This window comes from Falco cherrug, chromosome 15 (assembly GCF_023634085.1).
Source record: "Falco cherrug isolate bFalChe1 chromosome 15, bFalChe1.pri, whole genome shotgun sequence".
NCBI lineage: Eukaryota > Metazoa > Chordata > Aves > Falconiformes > Falconidae > Falco > Falco cherrug.
The window spans coordinates 15,479,326-15,507,322 of NC_073711.1; the positions used below are offsets into that span (position 1 = coordinate 15,479,326).

Sequence of the window (27,997 nt, forward strand, 5' to 3'; positions counted from 1 at the left end):
GGCACCGCCGCGAGCCGGCCCCGCCAACTCCCACCCTCGCGCATGCGCCTGTCCCCTCCCGCGCTGCCGCAGCGCTGCCGCCCGCCTCCGCGCGCTCCGCGCATGCGCGGGCACCTTGCCGCGCGCCGCCGACGCACCGCGCCTGCGCGGCCCCGGCGCTCGCGCCCCCTCCTACCACCGCCCCCCCCAGCTCCAACGGCTGCGCGTGAGCAGTGCGCAGGCGCGGAGCTCCCGCCCCGCCCCCTTCCGTTTCCCGACTCTCTCGCCTCCGGGCCTCGCGGAGAAGCGAGGGGAGGCGGGCGGCGGCGCGCGTGCGCAGGAGGCCGCGAGGGCCCGCCGTGTTCCCGCCGCGCTCCCGCCGCACCGCCGAGCGCGCCAATCGGGCGCCGCCCCGCAGCGTCGCGCCGTCGCGGCCCGAGCGCGCCGTGCGTGCGTGCGTCCCAGCGTGCGTGCGTGCGTCCGCCCGCTCGTGCGTGCGTGCGTGCGTGCTTGCGCTCGGCGGCGGCGGCGGCGGCGCAGCGTCCCCTGCCCCGAATGAAAGGGACGGTCCCGGCGAGCGAGCGGCCGTGAGCGACCGGCGGTGACGGGGGGGTGGGGGTGTGCCCGAGTTGCTCCTCTCCCCGGCGCCCCACCCGCCACACGGGTGAGTGACTGAGTGACCGGCCGAGTGCCCAGCTGCCTCGTTGCCCGCCCAAACGCCTCTTTGCCGCGCGCCCGGGGCAGGCACGGCGCCCCCGGCCCGCCCGCCCGCAGCCCCCGGCTCGGGGTGCCAGCCCTGCCCTCCTGCTGCCTCGCCGCCGGCCGCCGCCGGTCCCTGGGCCTCAGCCAGCCGCCTGCCCCCGGGAGGGTCCCGGCACCCAGTGCTGCCTCTTCGGGGGGCGCCCCCCGCCGCCGCTACCCGCCCCCCCTTCCCCTCCCCGAGCCGACGGCAGCCGCTCGCTCCGCCCGCCTCGGCCCGCTCCCTCCTTCCCTGGAGGATCCGCCCCCCCTTGTCTCCCAGTCCCATTTCCCCCAAAATTCGGTGAGAAACGGAGGGAGGATGGCCCTCCCCGGGAGCCCCGCGCCCCACCGAGCTCCCCTCGGTAGGCCCTCCGTCGGGGAGGGATCAGGCCCAGCCGGTGCGGCGGCCGGGCTCCTGCGGGGGTTGGCGGCCGTCCCTCCCCGGGGGGTGCCGGGCCGTGCTTCAGCCATCCCCCCCGGCGGGGCGAGCGGCGGAGGTGCTGTTATCGTCTCATCTCCCGCTCCCCGTGGGAGTATGTAAACTTTCCTGAAGATAGGTCTGTGCTGCCTGCCAGATCTCCCTCACCGCAGGCTCTGTTAGTGTCATTTGTAGTTACCTGCTCTGCTCTTATTGTTTAGACTTTCCAGGGTCAGGCTTTCCCCTCATCGTGTCCCGCCGAACACCCCCCCCCCTCCACACACACACACCCACCCCATTTGCTTTCTTTCTCTCTCTCTTTTTTTTTTTTTTTTCTTTTTTTTTTTTTTAAGGGAGTTGCACGGGTAAGTTCATGTCCTACTTTTTATAGTGGCTGTAGGATGCTGTGTGAAAGTAACTCTGGGTTAAAGAGTTCCATGGGACTTGTGACTTTTGGTTCTCAGCTACAGACACCTATGGGATACCTCCCTTCCCCCCAGCTTTGCTCACCTTCTCCAAAATAATGTCCCCAAAAATGGGTAATTGACCCTAGAAACTAGACAGCACTTGGAAGTTTTTTAAACAGAGAATCTGGTAATCTCTAGCGAGCATCTTGCAAAAATCACTGCCTGTATTTTCTGTAGCTTTTCCTGAAAGGCCAAACCACTTCAGCATGTTTAATGACGTTTTACATAGCATGTGTACTTGCGGGTTTTCCTTGGGTGTCTGAAATTTTCTTCATGGATAAATATAAATCCTAATTTTTAAAAATACAATTTTGTAATCATACAGGCCACACATGAAACCAAACTGTACATGAGAAAGTACAGTATACAGGTCGTTGTTGTCAGCTGGAAATACAAGTGGGGCCTTAACTCCTATAAACAGGCAGTAGCTCTTGAAACATCCTGGGGCAATAAATAGAAATTAGAATCCAGGTTACTTTCCGTTCTTTGGTGCTGAACAATGTCTCATACACTTGAGAGCGTCCTTCTTTGCCTGAGAGTCATTGAACTCACACTCTCTTACATTATCTAGAACTCAGTAAAACAGTATGCAAACCGTATGAGTTTGTAAAACATGCTGCTTTAAAGATTAAAATAAAGATGCTGTTAGGGGAGGCACCATGTTTAGTGTCTTAGTGGACACTTAAGAAACGTGAATGCAAATGAACCAAATTTCTGAGTGAAGAATCACTGAATTAGTTTCTTCTTTTGTGACTATAGGGTAGATGTAACTTCCCATTTTTCAGACCAAGCCTGTGGAAAAAAATTCTGTATGTAATAATTTGTGTTCTGTAGTACACGTGTTCTGTTTTGGTACAGATAGTGCACAATCTCCTAGTCAGTGATTCCATAGTACATCGCTTTCTGTGATCCAATCTGTAAGACTTTCCCCGACAAAGCAGACAGGCAAGATTCTGTCAACAGTATACTTAAAACACTATATTATAAGTTTTAGTAGTAATATGTTAGCTTTTTAAACGTGGAAAACAAATACTGAGCTGTTTTTAAGTTGCATTCTTTTTCTTGTTCCAATGAAATGTAGCTTGATACTTGGCAAACTGGATTAGTTGCTTTTGGGTGATTTAACTTGAGAGATGAAAACAGAATTTTGAGTGTTCACGTTCAGAATTCTGGAGCTGCATAACCTAGTTTGTCTTTTTCAGAAAATGAGTATATTTAAATGGACAGGATAAGAAGTGCATCTTGGCACAAAGAAAAGTGATCTCAGGGTAGTTTTCTCACGTTTATGAGAAAGCAAATATAATTTATGGAGAGGTCTACAGATTAAATGCTTCTGAAATATTTCTCATGCTCGGTTTTTTTCTGCAGTCTTTAGAAATGTATACATATTGTTAATGCCCAGTGATACAGAAAACACAAATGCAGAGAATGTAGAAATGGAAAGAAAACTTTTAGATATCCTTGTAAAATGCTTTTGGAGTAATTTAATCTGATCGTGAAAAGAATGTGTGTTTGCTTTTTGGTGTTCACTGATGCTTTTTGGTCTGTTCGTGTTTTGAATAAATTTTCAAGTGTTAAATTATTTATAATTTAATAAGTATTCCAAAACATAGTATTTGCTAATTTTTGTTGGTGTTACAACATCAGCATCCATGCGTCATCAAGTAAATATTGGCATTATTTTTGTCTTCACTGTGAGCCTTAAAAAATTTAATTATGCAAAAGTACTTCAAGAAGTTAGGTTATGTCACATTCTAGCGTTGCTGTAGTGACGTGCCTTCTCGTGCCTGTTGGTGCTTTGGAAGGCGTAAGCTGAGGGCAGTTGACTGCAGCCAGCTGTGAGAAGGTTCTTCATAATCTTGTTTCTTGAAAGTTACTATTCTTATAAATAAAAGATTATGAGAGCGATTTAGTAAATTTTTGTGTGTTCTACGGATTATTTGCATTTTCTAAAATACGAATTTGCTTGTTAAATTGAAAGATAGCTGTTTCTTATAGTTGTAATTCTTAGTCCTGTAGGTCAGCAGTACCTGTGTATGTGCTCAACAAAATTCCTGTTACTCCGTTTAAGAACTATTATCATTCCTGGCAATATATTGATAATATAATCTGAATATAAAATGAAACAGGTAGACCCAAATTAATGTATTTATAAAATTATTTATACCAAAGCAGAGCTTCTTGCTTTTTAAATGATTTTGTTAATATATTTCTAACACATAGCTCTGTGATTTGTGTTGAACTATTGAACGTGACCTGAAAAGAAGAAATCTTTGTGATATTTTTCCTACTTGTCTTTTGTAAGTCTTTTTCCTACTCCCAAATACATTTCTTTTAAGTTTAAAAATTATATATTTTTTTTTAGTTTAAAAATCTGTATATTTCCTTCAGGAGCCATTCCCTCTTTCTACTCAGAAAGGATTACAGAATGGTCTTGTTTTGTTTTTTCTTTAGAAGAATACAGTATTGTAATTCTTTTGTGTTTAACACTTAAGGACTCTCTATTGCCACTGCAAAAGGGTGTGACTAGTTTATCCAGATTGGCACATTTTTTGTGCAAATCAGCAAGATCTGAAATCTATGCATTCTTCTTATGAGTATGCGTCACCGGCTAGTAAACTGCTTTCCAGTTATAAAAGAAAGCAAATGAAGCTGTTGATAAAGCAAAGGCAGTAGATACAGGACAGACACCTTTTGATGCAGGAGTTTTGGAGTAAACATTGCAAGACAGTTAAAGCACAGTCTGTGTAAATCTGTTGAAACAGAAGAGTGAGAATCTAACAGGATTGTCTTTTAGCAGTAGTATATGCTGACAGACACTTAATGATGGTTCTCTGCTTTCCATCAGAAAAATAGGGGGTGATATTAGTATTATGAGAGTCTGACAGCATGGAGAAGCAGGCAGGTTTGCCTATGCAAATTTGAAAAAACAGTTATGCATTTTCATGCAATGGCCATTGTAGCACAGTCCAGATGTATTGCAAATCTGCTGGTTTTATGGCTGGATTTTTTATTTTTTCCCAACAGAAATATCAAACTATGTGGTGGCTTTTCTTACTTAGATGAGTCTCATGAAGACAAAAGCTGAGGAGGATTGCTTTTATTGCAGTTGTGGCCAATTCTGACAGTAAGGCTCAAATCTCCAAAGTGAAAACCTATAAGAAAGTCTGTTTGAAGGGGATGGTATTTTATTTCTTTGAGAGATGTAGAATCCAATACACACAAACTACTTAATACTGGGCCAAGAAGCACGTACACACATCAGGTATTTTCACTTCTGAACTTGCAGTGTCTGCCTGGTTAGAGGATTTGGGACCTCAATGTTATATTTTAAAATGTGTTGCTGGTGACATGTGCAAAGTGTGTGATTCATGTTGAGTTTAATTCAAAGTTACTTTTCTTAGGTGAGAATAGCAGTTCTCGTGCACTTAACTGAAAGCTAGTACGGTATGGCTAAATTAACTGTGGGTGTTGAAAAGGTTTCCATTCCAGCAAGTTAGTCCGATATGCTTCTAAAATTTCGTTCCTAATGCTGTTTGACTAGCCACACTGTATGTCTGTAATACCTAAAATGGTAACGATTTATCTTCTCATCTCTACCCTCATCTGAGGGTAGTTACTTCTCTGCTGATACTTTTACACTCAAAACCTGTTCTGGATGCTATGCTGGACTCTTGGGTTTTTCTTTGCTACTGAACTTCTTCAAAAACAGAAGCATGAATTTTATTGCATGCACAGGTAGTGCATTTTCTACAACTTCCTTTGCTGTAATAAATAACTGTAAGAATGAGATCAAGGAGTTGCAGTAACTTCTCCCCCTAATGATTGCTGTATTTGTTATATTTTACACTTATTCCTTCTTTCCCCCTAAGTTTTGTATTAGTATCCAAAGTTTTATATTAATGTTCAAACATTTTTGCCTAAAGAACTAATTATGCTTGCTGATACAATTTCATAAGTTGGCAAAATACTGCCTCTGCTGGGTGCATGTTTATCTGGATATATTGAAGTAGTGTAAAAAAAAAAGGGAAAAGGGACAGATCACTTTCAAGCAACCAATATTACTTTTATAAAACTATAAGTTAAATTGCCTTTTGTTGATGTTAACGTGCTGATTACACCTTTTTTTTCTGTAGCATTGAGAGGATTGAAGTGGCATTCTAAGGTCATTTAAAATCATGACAAGCTCAGTTGGACAGAAAAAAGTGTCTTCAAGACAAAGGAAGTGTGGTTTTTGTAGATCTAATAAAGATAATGAATGTGGACAATTACTGATGTCAGAAAACCAGAAGGTGGCAGCACATCACAAATGTATGGTAAGTAACCCATAGGAAAAAGGAGTGTAGCGAGCTAGTAAAAGGCTACAAACAAACAGAAAATTCAACAAGCTGTGGCATTGGCACAATTTATTGATCACTGTAATTTGAAATTTTTGTGGGTTTCATCTATATATCTATCTATCTATATATTTAAATGGTCCGTACCACCTTAGAGCTTAAAAAATAAGTTTTGTTTTTATAATTTTAGCTGTTCTCATCTGCACTGGTATCTTCACACACTGATAATGAGAGTCTTGGTGGATTCTCTATTGAAGATATTCAGAAAGAAATAAAGAGAGGCACTAAACTGGTAAGTCTCTATTTTTGGCTCTTGGAAATGGAAGGCAGTATTTTCTTACCTTCTGTAAAGTTTACCATGCAGTTGTTTGGTGTGTTATATACATTAGGTGGTGGGGGTGGTTAAAGTGCTACCTTTGTGTGAGCTCTGAGGCAATGGACAACTTACAGAAGATGATGTTGAAATAAGATTGGTCTCAGATTTATGAACAGAAGACCTCAGTAGGTATGATTATACTCATATTGAAATGAAAGTTAAATGTCAGTTAAACAACTCTTGAAGTGTGTTTAGGAAAGGATGAAAAGTAGTTTGTTTATTTCAAGTCCAGTGCTGCTTTCATGTAAACATCTTTTAAGAATTGTAGCTTAATAATGGAATTATTAAAAAATAAATCCAGAATTACTATTTTTAGGGTCACTTTTTTCCTCATTGGCAAATGTAGATGATTGTAGCAGATAGGCATTTTTTCAAAGCAAATTTGAAAACTCATTTACAGAATAAGCCCAGGGTTTTTTTTGATGTTCTGCGTATAAACAATAGCATTTCCTAGATTTATGTTTTTAATCCAGTAATTTCTATTTAATATTTTCTGTTAGATGTCAGAAAGAAACCCACATTCTAGGGACCTGGTTGAGGGTATTATTGTGCCTTTACCAGTATTTGGTTTTGCTGCCAAAATCTGGTTTTAACTACCAAAGGTACTTTTGTTGCTTCCTTTAATATTGATTTAATAGACAGTTCTGTGAATATAGGTGTCTTCTGAGGTATGTGGATACAATAGTGATTACAGTTCTATCAAATTCATGAGAATTGAGCAGCAATTAGTTTATTTAATTTCTGAGAAGCGAATTCATGATTTTAAATTTTTTTAAAAAAACTAGAACTAGTTGTTTTCCATTGGGAGAAATGAGTAAGGCTTTTTAAAAAGAGTTTTAACAAATGATCAATTCACTCCTCACATTAAAAATGTTCAGCTTAGTTATTTAAAGCATTCTTAAGTATTTACCAGTTATTGGACCACTAAGAGTAGTCCGAAATACTACTGTAGAACTGCAATTGTATAATAGTAGTCTAATATTTCATCCAGTGTTTCATTTGAATCTTTTCCAACGTGGGGAACTTTCTTTGCTCCAATTAGCTGAAGCATAAAGAAGTAACTATTCACAAGTCAGTCATGTTGTGATTAGGAGTTTCCAAAGAGCATGGTAGTAAATGGAACTACAGATCATAAAGAAACTTTTTGATTCTTGGGTCTCTTAAATGTTTTTTGAAGTTTTTTTCTTTTTATGTCATTGGTGGTTTCTGTCTTTCTGCTTCTGAATCTCTTTGCGTTCCCTCACTGATGCAACAGCTGGATATATTCTTGGAACTCACTAGCTGTATGTATCAGGCATTTTGTTCAGCTTTTTGAAGAAAACCTGGATCTGGTTACCCTAGTAGATTCCTAGTCCTGAAATGTATCCTGTTTGGAGAGAATTTACAAGATAATTTTAGATCTTAATTTAGCTGTGTTATCTTTGTCTGTAGCTGTCAGAAAACTACAGCTCTGTATCACTTTCTGGAGGAATCTGTCTTTCTGCATTGACTTGTATAGGAAGCGTAAAGCTAAATGTTTATAGTTAGCCCAAATACCCCCTCCTCTAACGTCTGCTTTCTGTTCTAGCCTGTTCTTTTATGTGGGAACACATTGAGCAAAAATATCTCAGCATGGTGCACTGGGTTAAGTAATTATACTGATAGCTTGGACAAAATTTGTCTGCTGACAGTTTTTATGTAGTTGCCCTCCTTCAGGAGGTGCTGCTGCTGACCAGGTATGCACTGAAAATCAAGGCCTGTTGATTACTGAAATGATAATGACTGACATGTAGATGGTAATACATTTCTGCCTGAGAAAATTTAGTAGGTTCAAACCTTAATAAGCCAGTCATAAAAACTTACAAAGTCTAAATATTTGGGAGTACCACGGCACTGATATCCGTATTATTTCTGTTAGCTGTGTGTGGGAGGATTTTTTTAAAGAGCTTGCCCATTTTTGCAGCTTGTCAAACTTCCCATATACCTGATATGACTTGGGAATTAATTAATCTGTTGACAGTGGCCATTTGGACAACAGGACTTGTACCAATGAAATAAATAGTTTATTACTGTCCGGGAACATAGACCAATAAATCAGTGTTAAAATTCCTATGTCTGTTTTGTTTGTATAGATACACCATGGTGTTCATAAAAAGAAAGTTTTGTTTTAGTCATTTCTTGCTTTGAGAATACTGAAGTACTGACTAAAATTGATTGGATATAATTTCAGCCTAGACTTTGGTCTGCCATTATTACATATATTAAACCATAACATATAACAAATTTACGAGAGAAAATACCCATACAATTTAGATAAGAACTAGGGAATGGTATATAACTATACCATTTCAGAGCTTGTAGAGGAGTAAGTGGAGATGATCCAAGGCTTTGACATTTTTACTGTTCAGTTAACTTTGTTAAAATTGAAAAAGGGGATGGTGATACATAACTTTGGTGGTATATTTATTTGGCAGATTTGAGACAAATGAAAAGAACTTGACTATGCTAGTGCAGTAGACAGAAGGTGTATTCCACAAAGATGTATGTAGCAAGTATCTTACATTGCACACTTACACTGATGGAGCTGGAATTAATTGTAACCTTTTGGAGGTGTGGACAACGTGCAGGATACAAACAAAAAGCTCCGGTTGTCTTGGGACAGGAGTTTAATGGGAAATTCTGAGATTTTGGGGGTAATATTATGTAAATATTGCCCCATATTTATTTACAAATAAATATGTAAAAAATAAGGCAGATTTCTTTCCAGTTATTCCTAACACAGTATAAGCAGGGCAGTGAGCAATTTAGAAGCATGATAGCTGGTGTATCCTAAGCAATAGTGAGTAATATGAGAAGAATTAATTATTGGGAAACAAGAGTAAAGGAAGAGACTCCCATTTAACTTTTTCTGCAATGTAAGTATAAAGAGCAAAATTGAGTCTAATTGAAATAAATTCATTGTATTTAACAAATATTTCACTAAATTCAGTGTTTTGGAAATTACTATAGAAAAATGAGGTGAAGTTAGCTGCTGAGGCTAAGGTAAATTTGCAGGTCATCTGTATTTCTGACTGCCAAATGGATGTCTTCCCCTTAACTTCATAACATAAATCAGAATTAGACACAATTTATTATTTTAACTTTTCTGAAATGGTTGGTACAGACTGTGCTTGGGAGTGAGATATTTAGGTGAATAGCTGTGGCACTTTCATCAAACATGTTCCAAAAAGTAAATTACTTTTTTTCTTCATTGAATTGATAATCACTGTATGATGGTTATTGTACTGTTGCATAATTGCAACAAATTTCTCCTTGATTTTAAAATAAATTATGCAAAACACCTAAGAGCACACAGAGTAATACCAAGTGTATAACTCCATTTATTTTGTCACCAGGAGTGGTAACTGTTATTTTTGAACTCAGAAATACTAAGCCAACAGTAACGTGAATTGTGCTTTCTTTTTCTTTACAGATGTGCTCTTTATGCCATTGTCCTGGAGCAACCATTGGCTGTGACGTGAAAACATGTCACAAGACATATCACTACTACTGTGCTTTGCATGATAAAGCTCAGATAAGAGAGAAACCCTCACAAGGCATTTACATGTAACTATTACTTGTTTGCTATGCTTATTTTTGTATTTATATTTCACATTCTTTGGTTTATTAAAAAAAAAAAACCAGCAACAAAGCAAAACAAAAGAATACCCACTTTGGAATCTAAACAAAACTGTTGCAAAAAAAATTCTAATGATGATTGTGGCATTCAAAATAGTGATGTGCTAGAAAAGCATTCTTTTCACTGCAAGATTTGTATATCAGTGAGTATTACAAGTGGGACAAAAATGTACTGGCATTTAAATTTAAAAGATGAGTAAATAAATCTGTGAATCGTGACTGACTTGACAGTTTTCAACTACTTTGTTTATAGGATTTTATGTCGAAAACACAAGAAAACTACGCATAACTCTGAAGGTAAAATTATTCAATATAAATTTTTCCCATTGTAGAAAGATACTTGGTTAAATTTAATTCTTCTGGAGATTATAAATGTTTTCAGTAAAAATTAGAACTACATTTTTTTGAGAAACAATGAGTTTGGAAGCCCATCTGATTTCTGTATTTTCTCTAAAAATTATTGGTTGAGGTGGAGAGAAGCCCAAAATATAAATTTTAGGCTGTTCAAAAGATTTGATGTTCTGTCAAAACAAAGTTTGGGTGGAAGTAATGCATTCCCTTCTGGGAAGAAGCTGGCTTATATTTGTAGTTAAATATTCACAATATTAACATCTAAAATATTTTGTCAGGTAACAGCTAATTTTTGCTATTGCTAATGTTCCTAAATATTCACTATTTTTTAAAACTATTAAATGGAGCTTAACTCTTCAAATAAGAAGGACGCAATAGTAAATGAAAAGGTTTGTGATCAGATCATTTACAGATGTATTTCTGAGTCATCTTCATAAACAAAAAAATCCGTATGGATATAGTCATAAAAGCGGTGCATCTGTGCAGGGGAGAGTAGTGAAATGTGTGAGGGGTGATATGCCACAAACATAGATAAATCATTTGGTTAAAATTCCAAACTAGTTGTGCTATCGTGTATTTATGCAGGTATTTTTCCTTTTTCTTACTGTATTTGAATTTGTGTAAGTGAACAATTGTTAGTTTACTTTATGCATTACTTCTGACTGAAATGTCATCAGATTTAACTAATGAGGAGTATGAGATGCTTTTTTTAGCGAAGATCAGATTTCGTAAACTATTCAGTCTCTTTCTGCCAAATGTATTTTAAGGTAATGTACCACTTTTTATGCTTTGGGTAGTAGATATGTTAAAGTTTGGATGTTATTTCAATGTTCAGAAAGATATTGAAAGCAGTAGAAAATGGCAAATGAGAACTGTGGGTTGTGGTTTTTTAGTTTATTTAAATAATTATTGTCATGTGCTTTGTATAGAGCACTCTCTGATACTGCTGTTACCAGGTTTACCCAAGAAAAGCAATATACATATTAGTTCTCCAAGGAGGCAGGGCCACATTATCTTGTAGTTTGTTTGTAGCACTTTGTTTCTTTGATTTGGGGGTTGTTTTCCTTGTTAGCAGGAACAGAATATGAAAAACATTTCAGTCCAGAGAGATACTCATCTTTTTAACTGATAACTAAATATATCTTTTATACTTATTCACAAATGGCTCAGTGTTTGACATCTTATTGAGAAATGCCTCCAGTTCTGTGTGGAGCCCACTGCCAATGGACAACTTTTTCTGCTTGGAATTCCTTGCAGGATCGAAATGTGCTTTTCTTTAAGAGTTTTGAGACACTGTTATCTCCAGTTCTACGATGTCATTCTCTACAGCAAAGGCTTTTAAATTTTATATGGATATATTTGTCTGAGAAGACACGGGAATAATTACTAGTGGCGTAGTGGCTTTTTTCTTAAATGTTGATGATGGCAATTTATTAAAACATTAAACTAGACTCATCCAAAGAGACTCTTAGTTTGAGGGTAAGGAGAAAGAGGAATAAGCAACATCATTCAGAAAAACTGAGACCTAAGAACCCAGCAGTATCTTACTTAGCATTGAACTTTGGACACATATTTTTGTTTAAAATATTTAGTTCTGTTATGCTTTACGCTTTTAGACATATGTGCAGCTGTACTTCACATTCTTGTTTTCATTTTTTTGTTTAATATTTGACTGAAATTTTAGCCAGTGCTCTTTTCCAAGGAATATGTTCTCTTTTTTTAGTCAATACAATTTAGGGAACTATACCCGTAGAATTTTATTACTTACAGTTATGGATTTGATAATGCCAGAAGCTGGGGCTCTTTTGTGATAGACCTCTTTAAATCAAAGAAAGTGAAAATACATATTGCATCTGTCTTAGGGAAATTACTTAGAGCATTGTACAGCAATGGTATTTTATTACATTGAAAACTAATTACCTTTACAAGTCAGAAATATACAGGATGTTTTTCAGAGTTTAAGAAAGGATGGAGGGTTTGTTTTTTCATATTTAAATGCTGAAGTCTGCTTAGTGAAATGGTAACTTGAAGATGTTGGATGGTGAAATTAAGCTTTATGTCTGTATTTTGTTGGTTTATTTCTTGAGGAAAATGTGAATATCAAAGAGTCATATGAATGTCAAAGAGTGGTGGTGTGTGAAACCAGAAAGGACTTGCAGAGAAGAGTGAATAGACTGGCTAGGGATACTAGATGTGGCTTTTTTTTCCTCTCATGTGTTTGTTTCATTTTCGTGAATCCTTGCTTTTGGCAGTGTTTTTGTAACAGAATAGTTAAAGCTCATCAGTGGTTATTGTCACTTAATGTAGGTGCACAGAGGCACTGAAATTATCAGTCCTTCTTAATGGAAGCTTACTGCTTCTGCTCTGGGATGCTGGTGTTTTGGTGGTTTTTTTTCTTGGTCAGTGTAGAACGTCTGGGGTTTTTATCCATTGTTCTCTGTATCCAGATTTAATTGCTGCAGTCCAAACATTTTTATTATGTCACTTCTATCAGTGGATGTTCAGAGAGGTTTTAGGAGTGTTTGGTGCAGTGCAGAACAGTTTTATTTCCATAGGCAGTACTGCTGCATAATAGTGAGATTTTTTTTCTTCCCTTCCCTAGAAAAGAGATGCTTTTGGAGACATACTTGTTCATGTCTGAGATCTGACTAATATACCTTTTGTTAGAAGTTCTAGTTTAAAAAGGGTATCTGTTAACCATTTAATAACAGTTAAAGAACATTTCTTGAGAGTGTGTGGAAGTGTGGTTGAAGGACCTGTGTGGAAATTAAAGTTACCCAGTTAAAACCTAATAAAAAGGACCTGTTAGATGTTATTTATTGCTGTCATGAAGTTCAAGTGGCGCGAGAATTCATCAGACTAAGTATCTCTCTACTCATCTAGACAGAGTTAATGGGTGATGGAAGTTCAGTTTCCTTTAATTGACAGGAGTTGCTGAACTACCTTCTGTTTTCTTTAAATATAAAAATATGAGACATGGCAGCAAAGTATTGTGCTCTTAAATACATTATCCGTTTCAGCAGATCGTTGGGTTTGATGTATTTGTACAGCCAAGCCTTCAGGTAACATAGAATAGGAAAAGTGTACTTCTGCTATATTTTCTTTATGTATATATATTTCAGAATGCTGCTTCTGTGCTGTGTTCCCACTAACTGGAAAAAGGACAGTAAAAGTGAGGTACCCTCACACTTTGTACTAGGCTGTGGCTGTGAGGTCAACAAATTTAAAGACACTTGCTCAGAGGAGCAGACCAAGTTACTGAAAGCTTCAAGTCTAGATTTTTGTCTTGCTGGTTACAAATCTAACAACATAATTTGACCTGAACTTTAAGTAATTTAATTCTTAATTTAGGCAAGCCATCTCAAGTTCTCAGTACCTAATAGGTTACAGGAATTGGTGCCAGTGCATTCAAACTATCACAGCTGACTATTAGTTGAATTACTTTTCAGTTTTATACAATTGCATTTATTCATTTTGAAGAATAGAGTATTGTTGAAATAAGGTTTTGGCACCATTTGTTGGCATGTATTCCAACGTACTGGAAATAATTGTTGAAAAATTTTAAATCTGGTATCTTACGGTTCCCTGCAGGTGGGGTCCCCTGTGTTGAATTTAAAACAAATTCAGTTCATCAAGAATAGTTTCATATAAACTAAGAATGTAATTTCATTCTTCTATTACATATTAGTAAATCAAAGAATGAAGACAGCCGTGTGACTATCTGTTGTTAATGTTTAAAACAGATGCTTGGGAACTGTGCAGTCAGAGAAATAAAAGTGTCCGTAATTCCTATGGTAGCTGTACTCAAAGCCTCAGGGAATGATGTTTCCACAATGGAAATAAGGACATTCCCTGTCGCAGCATCCTTTTCATGTTATTCTAAAGATCAGACATTAAATCTGTGCTTCTCATACTGCCCTCTAAGTTGAGTCAGGATAATATTTCTCTGTGAGACCTATTTAGAGATGATGCAATCTGTATCAAACCGACTGCTTTTTCAAAGCACTATGTAAGCCAGGGGCTGGCAGCAAAAAGATCCACAACTTTTTGGCATTATAGTTAGGTAATATCCTGATTCATCTTTGGATTCTTTAATCACTGTTTGTTTATAGTTGCATTTTCTGTGATGCTGCTCACAGCATAAGCTTGCCTAACATTGTATGCATTAATGCAGTCAGGTATTAATAAGTTTCTGTAATGTTGCAGTTCAGTGTCATTTCAATTGTGCTGGTTGATGGTAAAAAATTCTTCCTAGGCTCTGCTAACTCAGCCTTCTTGTTGCCTGTCTTCAGGAGTCTGCTGCTCTGAATGTGACATCAAATGTATGCGTAGTGTTACAACAAAAACAGTTGGTCCAGGCAATAAGTTAGCGATCTCCTGTACAGTCCATTATAGACTAATGAGATACTTTGCAGAAGCATCACAGTGGTGTTTTCTTATGGAAAAATGTATAGCTAATGGAACAGGAAAAAATGTAAAAGTAATGTGGTGAGAGGTTTGGCCTATCTGAGGAGCTGTCCTGTGGTGTTTACACTATAATTCTCCTTCCTATCTAGGCAAGACATTATACAAATAGAATCTTGGTCAGCTAACTCATACTTAACAGGTTGAACATAACAATTGTAATAAGCTTTCTGATTATGCAGATAAGCCAAGTGTATTGTCTGCCTTCAGTCTTTGCCAGGGATCGCTTGAAAAAGCATTTAGATTGTAAGGTTATGAAGGACTATTTATTTATTCATTTTCTATGTTAAATGTATTTAAAGAAAAAGTATCAAGTACTTCATAGCATAGATACTGTCAAGTCAAAAATAGTTTTTGGACAAGAGTCATCAGTTCCTTGAGGTGTCTGGAAAACATGTTAGTGATGGGACCTAAGAGGTAATTTAATCTTTTTCCTCTACATTCTTACTTTCTCCAGTTTAGATATGTTTCATGTAACTTAGTCTTTTTCCATTAAAAAAAAAAACCTAACCCCAAAAACAGACAGACAAAAACCCCTGCCACACTAAAATTTATATTCAGTATTTTAATTGTTAATTTCACATAATTTGCTTATAAAAGCTGCTGTTATTTCATGATTGGTTTACCTGAGTCTGTATTTGTTTTCAGGGGTTTTTATGCAAATATCTAGTTCTTACTAATGCTTATAGATGCATTCACATTTTTATTATTGACTACTGGGATAATAAGGTTTTCCGGTTTTTTTTGACATTTCTTTTCAATTTAAAATATTTATGTTGCCACACATGGTTCATTGGGTTTCAGCCATATTTTAAGGACATCTTACTTTAACACGTCAAAGTACATTTTTCTTTCTCTGTTATATTCCATTTCTCTTCTGAAAACCTAGTAAAGTCAATTTTGTTCTTTTATAATTTTCAGAGCTTCTCTTTTATCGAAAATGCACTGTAAAACTTTAAATATACATGTGTGATTTCAGATTTACATAACAGCATATCGAAGCCTCTTCCACATTCTGCATTTTGGCGGCTTTTTATGTACAGTCCTACTTCCAAATATATTTTGCCAGTCAGTTGTTTATTATCTTCCTCATACAGACTTAGCCCCTTTTGCTTCTGGCTCACTTAGTCTGTTATTTAAGGTAATGTAGGAGGTGGACGCAGAGAGCAAGTATTAGCCTTTATTGTACACATCATCTTTTTATTTGTTCTTTCACAACCTTTAAATCACTTAATTCTTTTATTACTTTGCTTTAAGATAGCTTTGGGAAAAGGGTTGTTCCAGGTGTATTTCCAGCTGATGCAATATAGAATAGATCAGTGATACCTCAGTGACTTCTCTGCCAAGCCTTATTTTAAACAGCAAAACATCTTGATCCTTTTTCTTTCTAGTCATGATCAAAGGAGAATTTTTAGATTTCTCTCTGAAGCTGAGTCTCCCTGTTAACAGTTTATGTAATACAGCATTTTGCTAGTCTTCTTTTTGGTACTTTGTACTGCTCATGGATTTCTAAAATGCAAATTTGGGGCTTGTTGCTGCTCATCTTTTTGCTCATCTGAATTTATGATACCATGTTCTTAGGTGCTTTTTAAAATGTGGAATGTTTCCTCTTGATTTCTACCCCTACCCCTCCTTCTCAGGCCATATTGTATATTAAGCTTGTGTTTTCAGATACGGTGTGTAGGGACTTCTGAAGAAAGCTAAGACACCTCCTTTGAAGAGTTTAGATAAAGTTACGTTGAGCGTATTGTGATGATTTTAAAAATCAATGCAGTAATGGGATATGGGATGGGGGCAGCTGAGGAGTATCCAGGGAGTCTCAGGGGATTCAGTGTATGGGTGATATCCATGATAAAACGTCATCTGGTCAGGGAGGAGTTGAACAACTTTTTGTGTTTTCCTTAGTTCAAGCTGACATGAGAAGTTGGAAACACCCAACCATCAGATGCCAGGGAAACAGGGTAAGCTGGCAGTGGGCTTGAGGGGAGGGGTAGGGCACAAACCAAATTGCATATTAAACAGTAAAGACCATCCAAGGCAGGTGTATTTTAAAGCTGGTTACAATCTCTTTCTTCCTGTATTGTTACAGTAGTTCACGGTGCTGTTAAAAAATGAGAGAAACTTCAGTGTTTTGAGGCATCAGTCTTGGAGATAGATGTGGTAAAGCAGTTCCTCACATCTCGCTGGTGTTAATCTGTAGGTCTGTGTCACTTGTAGTAGGAGACCTAAATCTGCAAGGAATTTTATTTTAATGAAGGGGTCATGTAGCATCTCTATTTCAGTGAACTCTGAACTTTTTAGGAAGTACTAGTTTTGAGCACGGAAAAGGGGTTCTCCTTTGAGGAAAACTGTGCAATCTTGGGTTTTTTTAATTTTTTTTTATGCTTACACTGAAACCATCATTTAAAAATACAGCATTTTTACTTCTCCAATCTTAAATATTCTAACAAATTTAGACTAAAAACTAGCGCTTAAGAACTTACACTGTAAGGAGGCTGTGACATTTCTTACAAAAAAGTTTATTTTCATAACATGTGCTTGGTTTTGGCGATTATGATTCACTTTCAGTTTTGAAAGTGTGCCTGTAGAGAGTTCAGGATACGCTTTAATGTTATTTAGAAAATAAGGGTGGACTAAGAGGTAGAAAGCGTTATGGTTGACAGAATTGATAAGGAGCTCTGGAAAAAATGTGTTGGTGACTGGGCTGCATTTTGCTTCATCAAATATAGTAAGGAAGTCCGTGGAATGATTTTGGAAGGAATTACTTTTAACTTCCTACTGATGTTATTTAAAGGGTCATGGATTCAATAGTCATGTTTTTGTAAGACTCTTTTTTTCTAGAATAACCATCTGTGATTTCTGTAAATGTAGAGTAGAGACAAAAATTCACAAATTTCTTCTAAAACATTGGTGGAGAGTTCATATGATGAAGGACAAGATAAAGGAGAATTATTCAAAAGGTTTTCAAATTGTAATAAATGTTGCTCTATGGAGTCTGAGAGGTGTGATATCTAAATTGTATAATCTTGCTTGGGGAATTTAGCAAGTAATGATAAATAAAAAATAATGTTAGATAGTAAGCTCTAAGAAGAAAACGTAAAACGTATTGTGTCATTAGATAATACATGGTATGTATTTTATTTTTGGAAACTGAAATAGAGCTTTTGTAATCTAATTAGAAAAGGATAGTATATGTATTAAAGCACAGGAATATCATGGTAGATAGACTGATGCATTTTAGTAGCAACTTGGGTATATCTGTATATAGCTGAATAATCTTGTCAATTTAAGCCAAAATCATTTGCAGATTTGTATTTTTGCCTCTTTCTAAGCATACAACAGAGTAAAGCTTTGGAGGAATTACAGTTCAGTATAACCTGTTGTGATGTGTTTGGATTAGTTTTCTGTCCATTAATGAATGAGCAAGAAGCTGTAGCTTTCTTAGGCATCAGGGACAGATATGGTAGATGAAGCTTAACAGGATACACTTGTATGCAAGGCCTTGGCCCAGTAGTTCAGTTATCTTCTGCTCCAGGTTGATGGCTGTGGAATATATTCAAGTCTTTGACTTGTGCGGTTGAGTTGCTGTTAATAATGAGATAGAAATGTGATTTGGTTTTTCTATGATAATAGATGAGAAAGATGAGTTCTGGCGAAGCAACATTTAGTCTCAAAATAAGATGTCCTGTCTGGATACTGAGGCAACAGTATAATCACAATAAGTGCCATAGCAATGCTTTAATAATAATAATAATAATACCACAACAGTTAAGTGGCCTGTTAATGTATAAAGTAGATGTTCCAAATCTTCTGGCTAGGATTTTCTTCCGTTTGGGGGCTCATCCTGATGTTTGTGGTTTGGATTTTAGAAGCAAGTTCTTTAGCAGAGCATGTGCATGTTTCTTTAAATAAGTCTGCTGAAGTATCTTTGCAGTTTGAGCAGGGGTGGGTGTTGCACATTAGAAAAGAAAAAAAAAGATGCTCCTGTGAGCAGCTGATGATGAGGAAAGACGTTAGCAACCGAGTAGAGCTGGTTATTCAGTATCAGATGTAACTTAACTAGATCATATTTGAAGCAATTTTCAGTTTGCAGAATTGATCTGTATTAACTGTAGAGTTTTGAGTAATCAAAAAGGAGGTCTGTTAGAATACTGGACTACAGTTCTGTATGGCATTCAGCTGTTGAGCTGACATTTTCTAAGCAACTTGTCAGACCTCTGTGGTATGTCTGTATTAAAATCATACATTCTTAAATTCTTTATGTTCCATAAATACTTTATCTGGGATATTGTCAGCGTGGATGATTTTTCAGTAAACTGGTGGCTGCTTTTAGCTGTAGATGGAAAAATACTCTGTAACTGAAAGGAAATTTTAATTTGTTTCATGGAGGCAAAATACATTTCAGTTTCAAAACTTAATGTTAATGTTCTAGCCAAAATGAGTGAGTTTTTTCCTTATGTCAAATGGCATCAATTAATAAAGCAAGGAGAGAGGTGTTATTTGGATACACTGGCATAATATCAAGGGCTATTTACATTGGAGCTATGCATCTTCAAAAAAAACCAACCCTAAATTAAAAGCTTATTTCATGGTTGAAAACACTTTCTGGTTTCAGTGTAGTTTAAGTGAGTCTTATTTTCACTGGAGGAAAATGTGTATCTGAGGTCACGTTTTGGGTCTGAAAGCAGAAGTTGTAAGAAATGCTAAATCTTCATATGTTATAAAGATGCAAAGCTGTGTGATAATGTATAAAGAAGTAAATAATGTTTTCAGGATCTGCAGTTGCATGTCTGTAATACATGGGGAAAAGTTGCTATTATTATTTCTGACTGAAACACAGAAAATACAGGTTATGTTTTCTTGTTTGGTTGTTTTCCTGGTGTTTTGGGTTTTTTTTATTGTTGTTGTTTGGTCAGTTTTGTGTAAACTTTTTGAGAATGTTATTTGATGATGTTTTCTAACTTCTAAAGCAGATTTAGAAGAAAGTATCAATGAACACGAATTGGAGCCTTCACCTCCCAAAGGAAAAAGGAGGGGTCGTAAGGGAAAGCCAAGAAAAACAAATTTAAAAGGGCAATCAGAAGACACTAGATCTACGTCCTCACATGGCACAGATGAAATAGAAAGCAGTTCCTATGTAAGCAGTAAATACGCTAAACTTTTTAGAAGACAGAATTTAATATTTCTGCTCTGCAAATACAGTTTTTATTAAAATTTGCATGTCTGAGCCTCCAGCTGGTGGCTACAGGCTTTTAAAATTAAAACCTTATTTGTAACCAGCAGTATGTTTTAGTAACATGTTTTTCTTTCAGAGAGACAGGTCTCCCCACAGAAGCAGCCCCAGTGATACAAAACCTAAATGTGGATTCTGTCATGCAGGTGAAGAAGAAAATGAAGCTAGAGGAAAGCTTCATATATTTAATGCCAAAAAGGCTGCAGCACACTATAAGTGCATGGTGAGTAACAGTATTGTTGTAAACCAGTCTATTATGTGAATTTTGTCTGAATTGCTGTTTTAAATTTTAATACAGTAACCTCACATGTAATTATGCATGAGTATTGTCTGTGCGCTGATGATCTCTTTAAGCGCTGAAGTGTTGCGATGTGAGCAATTCATTTATTTTCACTGCGGGCAGTATGGATAAAAGTTGGCTACGTGCTAAGAGATGGAATTAGCTCAGGGAGACTCTTTAGCTTATTAAAAATGCTCCCTTAGCGTGTAAATGCACGCGCAGTATTTAAAAAGGAAAACAGAAAACAGTTTTAACTAAACAAATCCACTCCAAAACCAAAATACCTTTACTCCACAAGCATTCAGACAAAATCTGAGAAGAATCCACGACCTTCATTAATTTTCTGACCAGTGGATTCAGACTGTGTGACTCAAGTAGAGTGGGACATGGGAGTTCTAGAAAACCCTTGCTTTTCAACGGTCACATTTATAGAACTGCCAGCCTGAAAAGAATCTCCTCATTTCAATGAACATGAGCAGTTATCTTTCATATAACTTGTTCTATGAATGAGGTAGGGCTTTGAGTAACAAGCCTCAGTGGTTCCTGTTGCGCCTCAGAATTAATAAATAGTCCAGGCAATCTGTGGAGTATTAATTAAGTGTCTTCCTATACCTAGCCATGCTAAACAGAGCTGGTGTGTGCCAGCAGCCTTCAGCCTTAGAGTATTCTTTGCTGCTCTGTTTGCTTGAGCTTTGATCTTAGGGCAGTTTAAACTGAATATACCAGGATGATGATAGTAGGGATGGTACTCCGTTGTCACCCCTCAGGGCCTTTCAGGTATGTTGACATCAGCTGTGCTGATGCTGTGTGTGAAGCTGAATTACATATATATATGTCACAGGGAAGGAAATTGAATATTCCTAAAAAGTTCAGTCGCGTAATTGATAATATTGGCCATTCATTACTTTGTGTTTTCATTATGTCATTATTTCTTGTCTACTTCTTTGTCTTTTATAATATATTTCTCCAAGGTGCCAAATGTAATTAAAGCAATCGTGTGGGTATCAGAAGGAATACTCATCGTACTAATTACTCAGCATGGGTTTTTTTCCTAGTTTGTTGGTACAGCACGTGCTGTCTGAGATCACAGAAGGGGATGTTCAATACGCAGTTATTCCTGCATATAAACAAATTTCTAATCATGTTGGTGACCTGAAATTATTTTGACTTGCTTGTTTTACAGTTGTTCTCTTCTGGCACTGTCCAGCTAACAACAACTTCAAGGGCAGAGTTTGGTGATTTTGATATCAAAACTGTACTTCAAGAAATCAAGAGAGGAAAAAGAATGGTATGTGTCTGCAGGATGTGATGAATGTGTTACTGATTCTTCTAAGGTGTACATAGCTTTGCCTCCTTCCTTCTGTGAAATAATCATTTCCATCTAAATGTTCTAAACACAAAATTTAAATACATTATTACTTTGGGGACAGGTAGTCAGGTAGGAATCGCCTTAGAAATCAGTGGTGTTTGGGCAAGTATTTAGGTTTCTTCATGACAGTATACATAGTAAATAATTATTAGCCTTCCTGTAACTATAAGAGAGTAACAGCTTTGGATCCTATGTTACTGAAAACATACTGTGTAGAACTAGAAATAAATTTAGAAAATATGTTCTTGTAGCAGCATGTTTCTAACTGTTCTGATGTTATATATGAAAACGTATCAGGGCCTCAGAGATGGGGATGTTGGTACAATGTCACATTGTATTTTTTTAAAATTCAGTGTGTTTTTAAACTGCTAAGAAATTGGGGGAGACCAAATGACTCCTAACAATATTGTCGCTTGAAAAAAAAATAATTTAAGATTCTTCATATATTAACTTACTAACTTCAGTGGCAATAAAATTGTCTTGGAAATGCAATAATATGTGCAATCATGTAGCAATTTTCAATGCAATGAGCAGGTAAATCCTAATGTTCATATTTAATTAGGTTAGTATTATATAGTTTCTCTTTTACAATATCTTTGATTAACTTGTCATTGGAAGGATGATCTGCCAGAGAAATTACTCTGTTCCAAAGTGGTAGCCATAAATAAGAGGAACACTAAGCTGATGATAAGAGGCAAGAGACTGAAAGGCTGAACTCTGCCATTCTCTTCTTTCTCCTGCACAGAAATGCACACTTTGCAGCCAGCCTGGTGCTACTATTGGGTGTGAAATTAAAGCCTGCATAAAAACATACCATTACCACTGTGGAGTAGAAGACAAAGCTAAATACATTGAGAATATGTCACGAGGAATTTATAAGTAAGGACCTATGTAATTCTTCAATCTATAATGAAAGTGAAGGTATTTCAGGGCACTTTTTCTGTCTAACTTGGCTAGTCAAGTATGTTATTAAAAAAGGGAATATAATTTCATTTAAAATGGTATTTTTAAGTAATTGTTGACTTTGCAAAAGATTTCAGTTACTCTGCTAACTTAAAATTTCTCTCGTGGTGTTGCACTATGAGAACTGAGAAAATTAGTTTACTTGTACTGTATTTTCCTCCTCCATTAATCTTTAATTTATACTGAAGAAACCCTGGATAATTTATGGCATGATTACTCCATCCTGATAAGTTTTGTAGCTTATTTTTGGGTTTTTGGACCCTGTCACTTTGGCACTTGCTGCAGTTGAGTTGCCAGTGTGGCTGTGCCCACAAGAGGGCATTCTCTGAGCAGTGTCGTAGCAGTTCTAGAAAACTCATTGATCAGTTTTGTTGGCTAGGCTTCAACCTTTTTTTTTCTTTCTCCATTTAACTGATGCTAGACTTGAAAACCATGAGTGAGTTAGGAGTTCGCAGCTGACTTGTAGCACATCTCAAAACTAATTGAGAGTCTGGTTTTGATATTTTTGGTAGAAGTCCTCACTGTTTCTTTTGTTGTGCTAGACTCTATTGTAAAAACCATAGTGGAAATGATGAAAGAGATGAAGAGGATGAAGAAAGAGAAAGCAAAAGCCGTGGCAAATCAGTCACTGACCATAATGACATTCCTCAGCAGCAGCTCAATGGAAACTAGGTATGGAAGTTACCTGACAGATCTGTTACCGAGACTGAAATGCAATATACATTTAATATAGTTTACTGCAGTGAAGTATTTAAATCTAGTGTACGCAGATAAATACTTTTCATTGGCACACTGTAGAAAAATGGGGAGGATTTGTTGTTTTTTAAATCCAACGGACTTTGTAACCATATAAGAAGGGAGGCCCTCGTTTCTGTCGCTAAATATAGATGTAATGTCAGAGCTGCTAAATGCTTTTCTGTATGATTTTAAATTTACTGTTGTTTTCATCATTTTTTAAACAGGTTCAAGGGACAGAGTTATAGAACTGGGAATGGCTAAGACATCATAACTACTAATTCTTTTAAATTGTTTTCTAAAATCAGAAAAGGGTTAGTAACTTTTTACTACCCAACTCTGTTAGAAATTTCATTGAACTGCCTGAAACGTTCATGTGTGTGAGCCTTCAGTAAGTGGCAGAGTTTTACATGTCAATATTATGTAGTTTGTAGTCTGCAGTGTCTGGAAAAAATGAAACACTATATAAATGATATGTAATATGTACAGTGTCAAAAGTTAAGGCAGACATTGAAATGAAGTAAGATCTATATTTCTGGACTGAATAAAAACCTTAAGATTTGGAACGTGTAACTTGTTTAGTGGATTCATGCAATGAGGGAAGGTCTTAGCTAGTTTAATTAACAACAAGTTGGTGGTGGCGACAAGCTGGTACTTTGTGAATTTTGCATTCTCTTCATACACAAGTAATGGAGGCTATACATGGGAAAGCTGCTCTCTGTTTTTGCTTGCAAAGCACACAGTAGAAAAGGACTCAGTGTACACCGAAGCACGCTTGAACATTTCAGGTTGTTCCTGTTGTGATTGCTCATTCCGCCCAGCATTGTTTGCGGGAGATTTACTTGAGCAGCTGTTGGTTCTGAGCTGTGAGCTTTAGAACTCATGCCAAAGGGCTGTAGTTCATTCTTTCCCCAACGACCCACCTCTTCTGTGTCCCTGATTTACAAAGAACACTTCACTAAGTGTGATTAAAACCTTACTATACAAATGTTTGGACTCTGCAGCCCAATCTCTTTTACTTCAGAGAGTTACAACTCCTAACTCACTATGGAATTTAGCCACCATATCTGACGTCCATACCTCAAGTGTTCTGTGCTGTGTGGAACACTTCATGTTTTGTCCAGAATATGCATAAAGGTCCCATTCTGTAAAAAGAATGAGGAAACAACCTTTTTTGCTAGATTGGTATTTATTTTTTAATCTTATGACCACTATATGAGAAACTTTGCTTATCATCCTTATTGTTTTAGTGATTATTTTTTCTCTTTCTGTTCAAGTCAACAATCACGCCATGGAATCCTACTTGCTAGACTTTGATGTTCCTTTAGGGAATAATCAGATCTAGGCTATACCAAACCTAACAGATCAGTCCTCTGACTGTTTTCAGAACACCTTGTCATTTTAATGACTACTAGCTTCTTCAATTGGTCTGTTAAAGCACAGTCTCAGACTTAAATAAAACCAAAAAGCTGAATCTAGTCCACATGTTTGTCTGTTGCTGTCGCATCACCTTATTGTTCGTTTAGGGTTTTGACTTGTTTCACTCTGAACTCCCAACAAAACTTCTGGATCTGAAGGAAGGAAACAAGCAAAAGACACTGATTTGACTATAAACTGCTACAGTTCTTCTGTGATTGGTATTGCAAAAACAGTTCATTTGTAACATGAATTTCTGTAGCATTTTTTACTTGTATTTTTAAAAGATTTAATGTGTGTCATTTGTCTTCTTATGCATTCCCTTAATGTCTTGAGGGACTCAATTACTGTATATTGGAGTTTCTAACATTTTACCTGTTAGAATTCAATCAATTCTGTTTGCTTTTCTGGAGAATAATGTCATTTTGGAAAGAAATATTGCTGTGTACAGAAAATACTCAGTTACTGCTCTAAACATGATGCCATTGATCATTTTTATTTTGTATTTGTAACTTTCAAAATTAAAAGCGTGACTTGAATTGCAATGACAGATCGATTATTGAAATTGTCTATCAAGGTGTTTTGTTTCTCCTAGAATATGAACATTTTTCAGCCACTCAGAACAGTTTTAGAATGCAAAATGACATCCTTCAGTGTTTAAATTACTTCTAGATTTGTGCCTGAGACATGGCCCTTCCATGGAAAAAAGGCACTTTGTTTGCAGCTACTGTATTTTAACTAAGGTTGCATGGGGTAGATCTGCCAGCATACTGATTGTATTTGAGACTGAGCTCTTATTCATAGTGTGTCAGTTGCTTAGTATAATATTCAATCCAATAATTCATCTGTAAAAATAAATTACCCCATTCCATGCCTTGAAGAACCAGAACAGCACTTTACCTTTGGGTAGCAGAAAAGTGGCTGGTTTACCTGTTACCTCTTTGTGCTGAGATGGCCTGACTAAACTGTCATTAATTCCAAATTCATGGAAACAAAGTCAAAAGCAAAAATCTTTTCTTACAAGCCTCAGATTTGTCATAACTGACTTCAACTCATGTATGCTGGGTAAAAGTGCCTTACAATGTAAAAATTGTATTTATATGTTCCCAAGTAGCATCACCTGCTGGGGAGTAATTCTGTCGTGGTGTTAATATTTAGAAGAAATGTACCTCAGCAGTGTATTTACTGTACATCTCTTACGTCCTTAATTGTAGTTTTAAAAAGCATGACAATGTATGATAGTATACAACATTTACGTCATTTTTTAAAGACAAAATACTGCCATTATTGTCTTTTTATGTGTATTTTAGCTTGGAATTTCAGACAGTCTGTCTGAGAGTTTTTTTGGGGTTTTTTTTTTTTGGTAAAGCAATGTAATCTTTGCAAGCATATATTGAAGATTATTCTGGAGCATCTACTGCCTTCCCAGAAATGTTAGAAGTAATGAAAGTGCTCAATAGGTGAAATAGGTATGTTTAAATTAGATAGTTAAATTAATGCAGTCTATTTGTTACTGAGGGTTTTTTTTTTAATAGGCACCTTCGGCTTTCATCTCACAATTGGAGAACTCATGAATTTAACAAAACTTGTCTTATGAAACTGGTTTTGCTTTATTTAAATTTTCTTTTTGGCCTTTGGGCATTTCTTTTGCTCACAAGAGTTAGTGTGTGCTGTTTAAGATGCCTGGAACCCTCTGAGAAGGGAAATTTCTCCCCAGCTCGCTGTATCTCTATTTTATAGAGGTCTCCCCAACTCACTGTATCTCTGTATTAACAGATCTGTGATTGTGCTATACCATGAAAGGACTGTACCAAGGAAGGACAGGCATCAGGAGGGTATTGTTCAAACAACTCGAGGATACAGCTGGTGTAATGCCATTCTCAAGGTGCGATCAAAGACTATGGCAGCGAGCTGTGCGATCGCTGCATTTCAGGGAAGGGTGAAAGGCTGGTTCGGCGTTGGCATCAGTGCAGCTAGCTAGGCTGAGGTAGATGAGGTGATCAAAAGATCTGCTCATTCAGCAGGTGTTGATCCACAGGAGGTTCTGTGATAAGGCTCTAGTAGGAGTTACACCTACACTCCACAAAGTCTGATCTTTAGGTACAAAGAGCTGTGCTGATCTAGAATGGTATGATTATACCCAATCTGGCCCTAAAATGTAATATAAAGGAAGAGAGCTTGCTTTGTGCTGCTGCCTATATGAGAAATAACTTCATGCTAAACCAGAGTGAAAGATGAAGAGGTGATGATCTACTTGAAATATCAGACTTATCTGGCAGGTGATAATCAGTGCATTCCAAAAATACTAATATGCTAAATCAGATTGACAAGAAAATTAATCCTCATTAGATGAAATTGATCTTAAGAGAACTGAAAGTACATTATAGCGAATAGTAACTCTTCTTCCATGTTGCCAGAAACAGATACCACCGTATTAGTGAAGGAGGTTAAAAAACAGAACACAGCTCTTGATTTATATACTTGTTGAAGCAGTTTCTATATATGCATATATATGCACACTCATTAGTCAGCAGTGACATCTCAACTCTTAAAGAATCCTGGAGAACTGTTGCTTGTCAAAAAGCACTCAGGTTAGGCTAACATTTGCAGCTTTTGCTCTAGCATACATTTACATTAGGTGTAAAGACAAGGAATGTATGAAAGAGGGTAAATGCATTCCTATCTACAATGTTATGTATATTTTGTTCCTGTTATATTGGCTTTACTTCCAAAGTTGTAGTTTGCAGTATTAGTTTCTTTTTATTGGTATCCTTGCATATATATATTCAATAAATGAGTTATGAATTTCATATTTGCATATCTGTCCTTTTTCTGAAAGTGTAACTCTGAAAATTGTCGTTTTAATGCATAAATGCAGTATTTGCTTTTGAGGTTACAGTCCCATGAAAATTTTACCAGGAAAGAAGTGAGAATGCATACTTGCAGTATGGCATTTAGTGGTAACACTGCATATTTGTGTATTCTTCTTAACTTTGTGCAACGGGTAAGCTGCTCTGCTAGTTAATAATGTGAAGCAACTGACTCACTGAAGGTTCCCATTCTCACCTTTCAAGAATTTTTTTTTTCTTTTTCAAGAGCAAATTAATTTAGACTTTAAGATACCAAGGGAATGCAGAGTGTAATATACTTACACTGCAGAAGAGCAGCTACGGCCAGGATGCACTTTAGAACATACATAGATGTAGCGTAA

The 27,997-nt window shown here is 37.3% G+C and overlaps 2 protein-coding genes across 7 annotated transcripts in view; both read left to right on the plus strand.

Annotated features, from left to right (window-relative positions):
- LOC102046419 (P2R1A-PPP2R2A-interacting phosphatase regulator 1) overlaps positions 1 to 27,997 on the plus strand; it is a 180,665-nt gene that overhangs the window by 30,867 nt on the left and 121,801 nt on the right. The gene's annotated exons all lie outside the window — the stretch shown is intronic.
- Positions 248 to 27,596, plus strand: PHF6 (PHD finger protein 6). Of its 6 annotated transcripts, none has more exons than XM_055727166.1 (11): positions 248 to 643; positions 5,742 to 5,921; positions 6,133 to 6,234; positions 9,770 to 9,903; positions 10,229 to 10,272; positions 19,764 to 19,927; positions 20,103 to 20,246; positions 21,487 to 21,591; positions 22,418 to 22,551; positions 23,178 to 23,307; positions 23,598 to 27,596. In XM_055727166.1, exons 2-10 carry the CDS (start codon positions 5,784 to 5,786, stop codon positions 23,305 to 23,307), a joined length of 1,095 nt encoding a protein of 364 aa, XP_055583141.1. In that variant the 5' UTR covers positions 248 to 643; positions 5,742 to 5,783; the 3' UTR covers positions 23,598 to 27,596. The 6 variants fall into 6 exon arrangements, with proteins under 6 accessions (XP_055583141.1, XP_055583138.1, XP_055583139.1 ...); XM_055727163.1 differs by having other exon boundaries at positions 255 to 643; positions 19,761 to 19,927; XM_055727164.1 differs by having other exon boundaries at positions 255 to 643; positions 19,761 to 19,927; positions 24,897 to 27,596.

What these genes read in the sequence shown, in the direction of transcription:
- PHF6 (XM_055727163.1), top strand. Translation starts at nt 5,784, where the DNA reads ATGACAAGCTCAGTTGGACAGAAAAAAGTGTCTTCAAGACAAAGGAAG. An exon ending in CCCTCACAAGGCATTTACAT is followed by an intron (nt 9,904 to 10,228) that starts GTAACTATTACT and finishes CTTTGTTTATAG; the next exon opens with GATTTTATGTCGAAAACACA. An exon ending in ATGTCACGAGGAATTTATAA is followed by an intron (nt 22,552 to 23,177) that starts GTAAGGACCTAT and finishes TTGTTGTGCTAG; the next exon opens with ACTCTATTGTAAAAACCATA.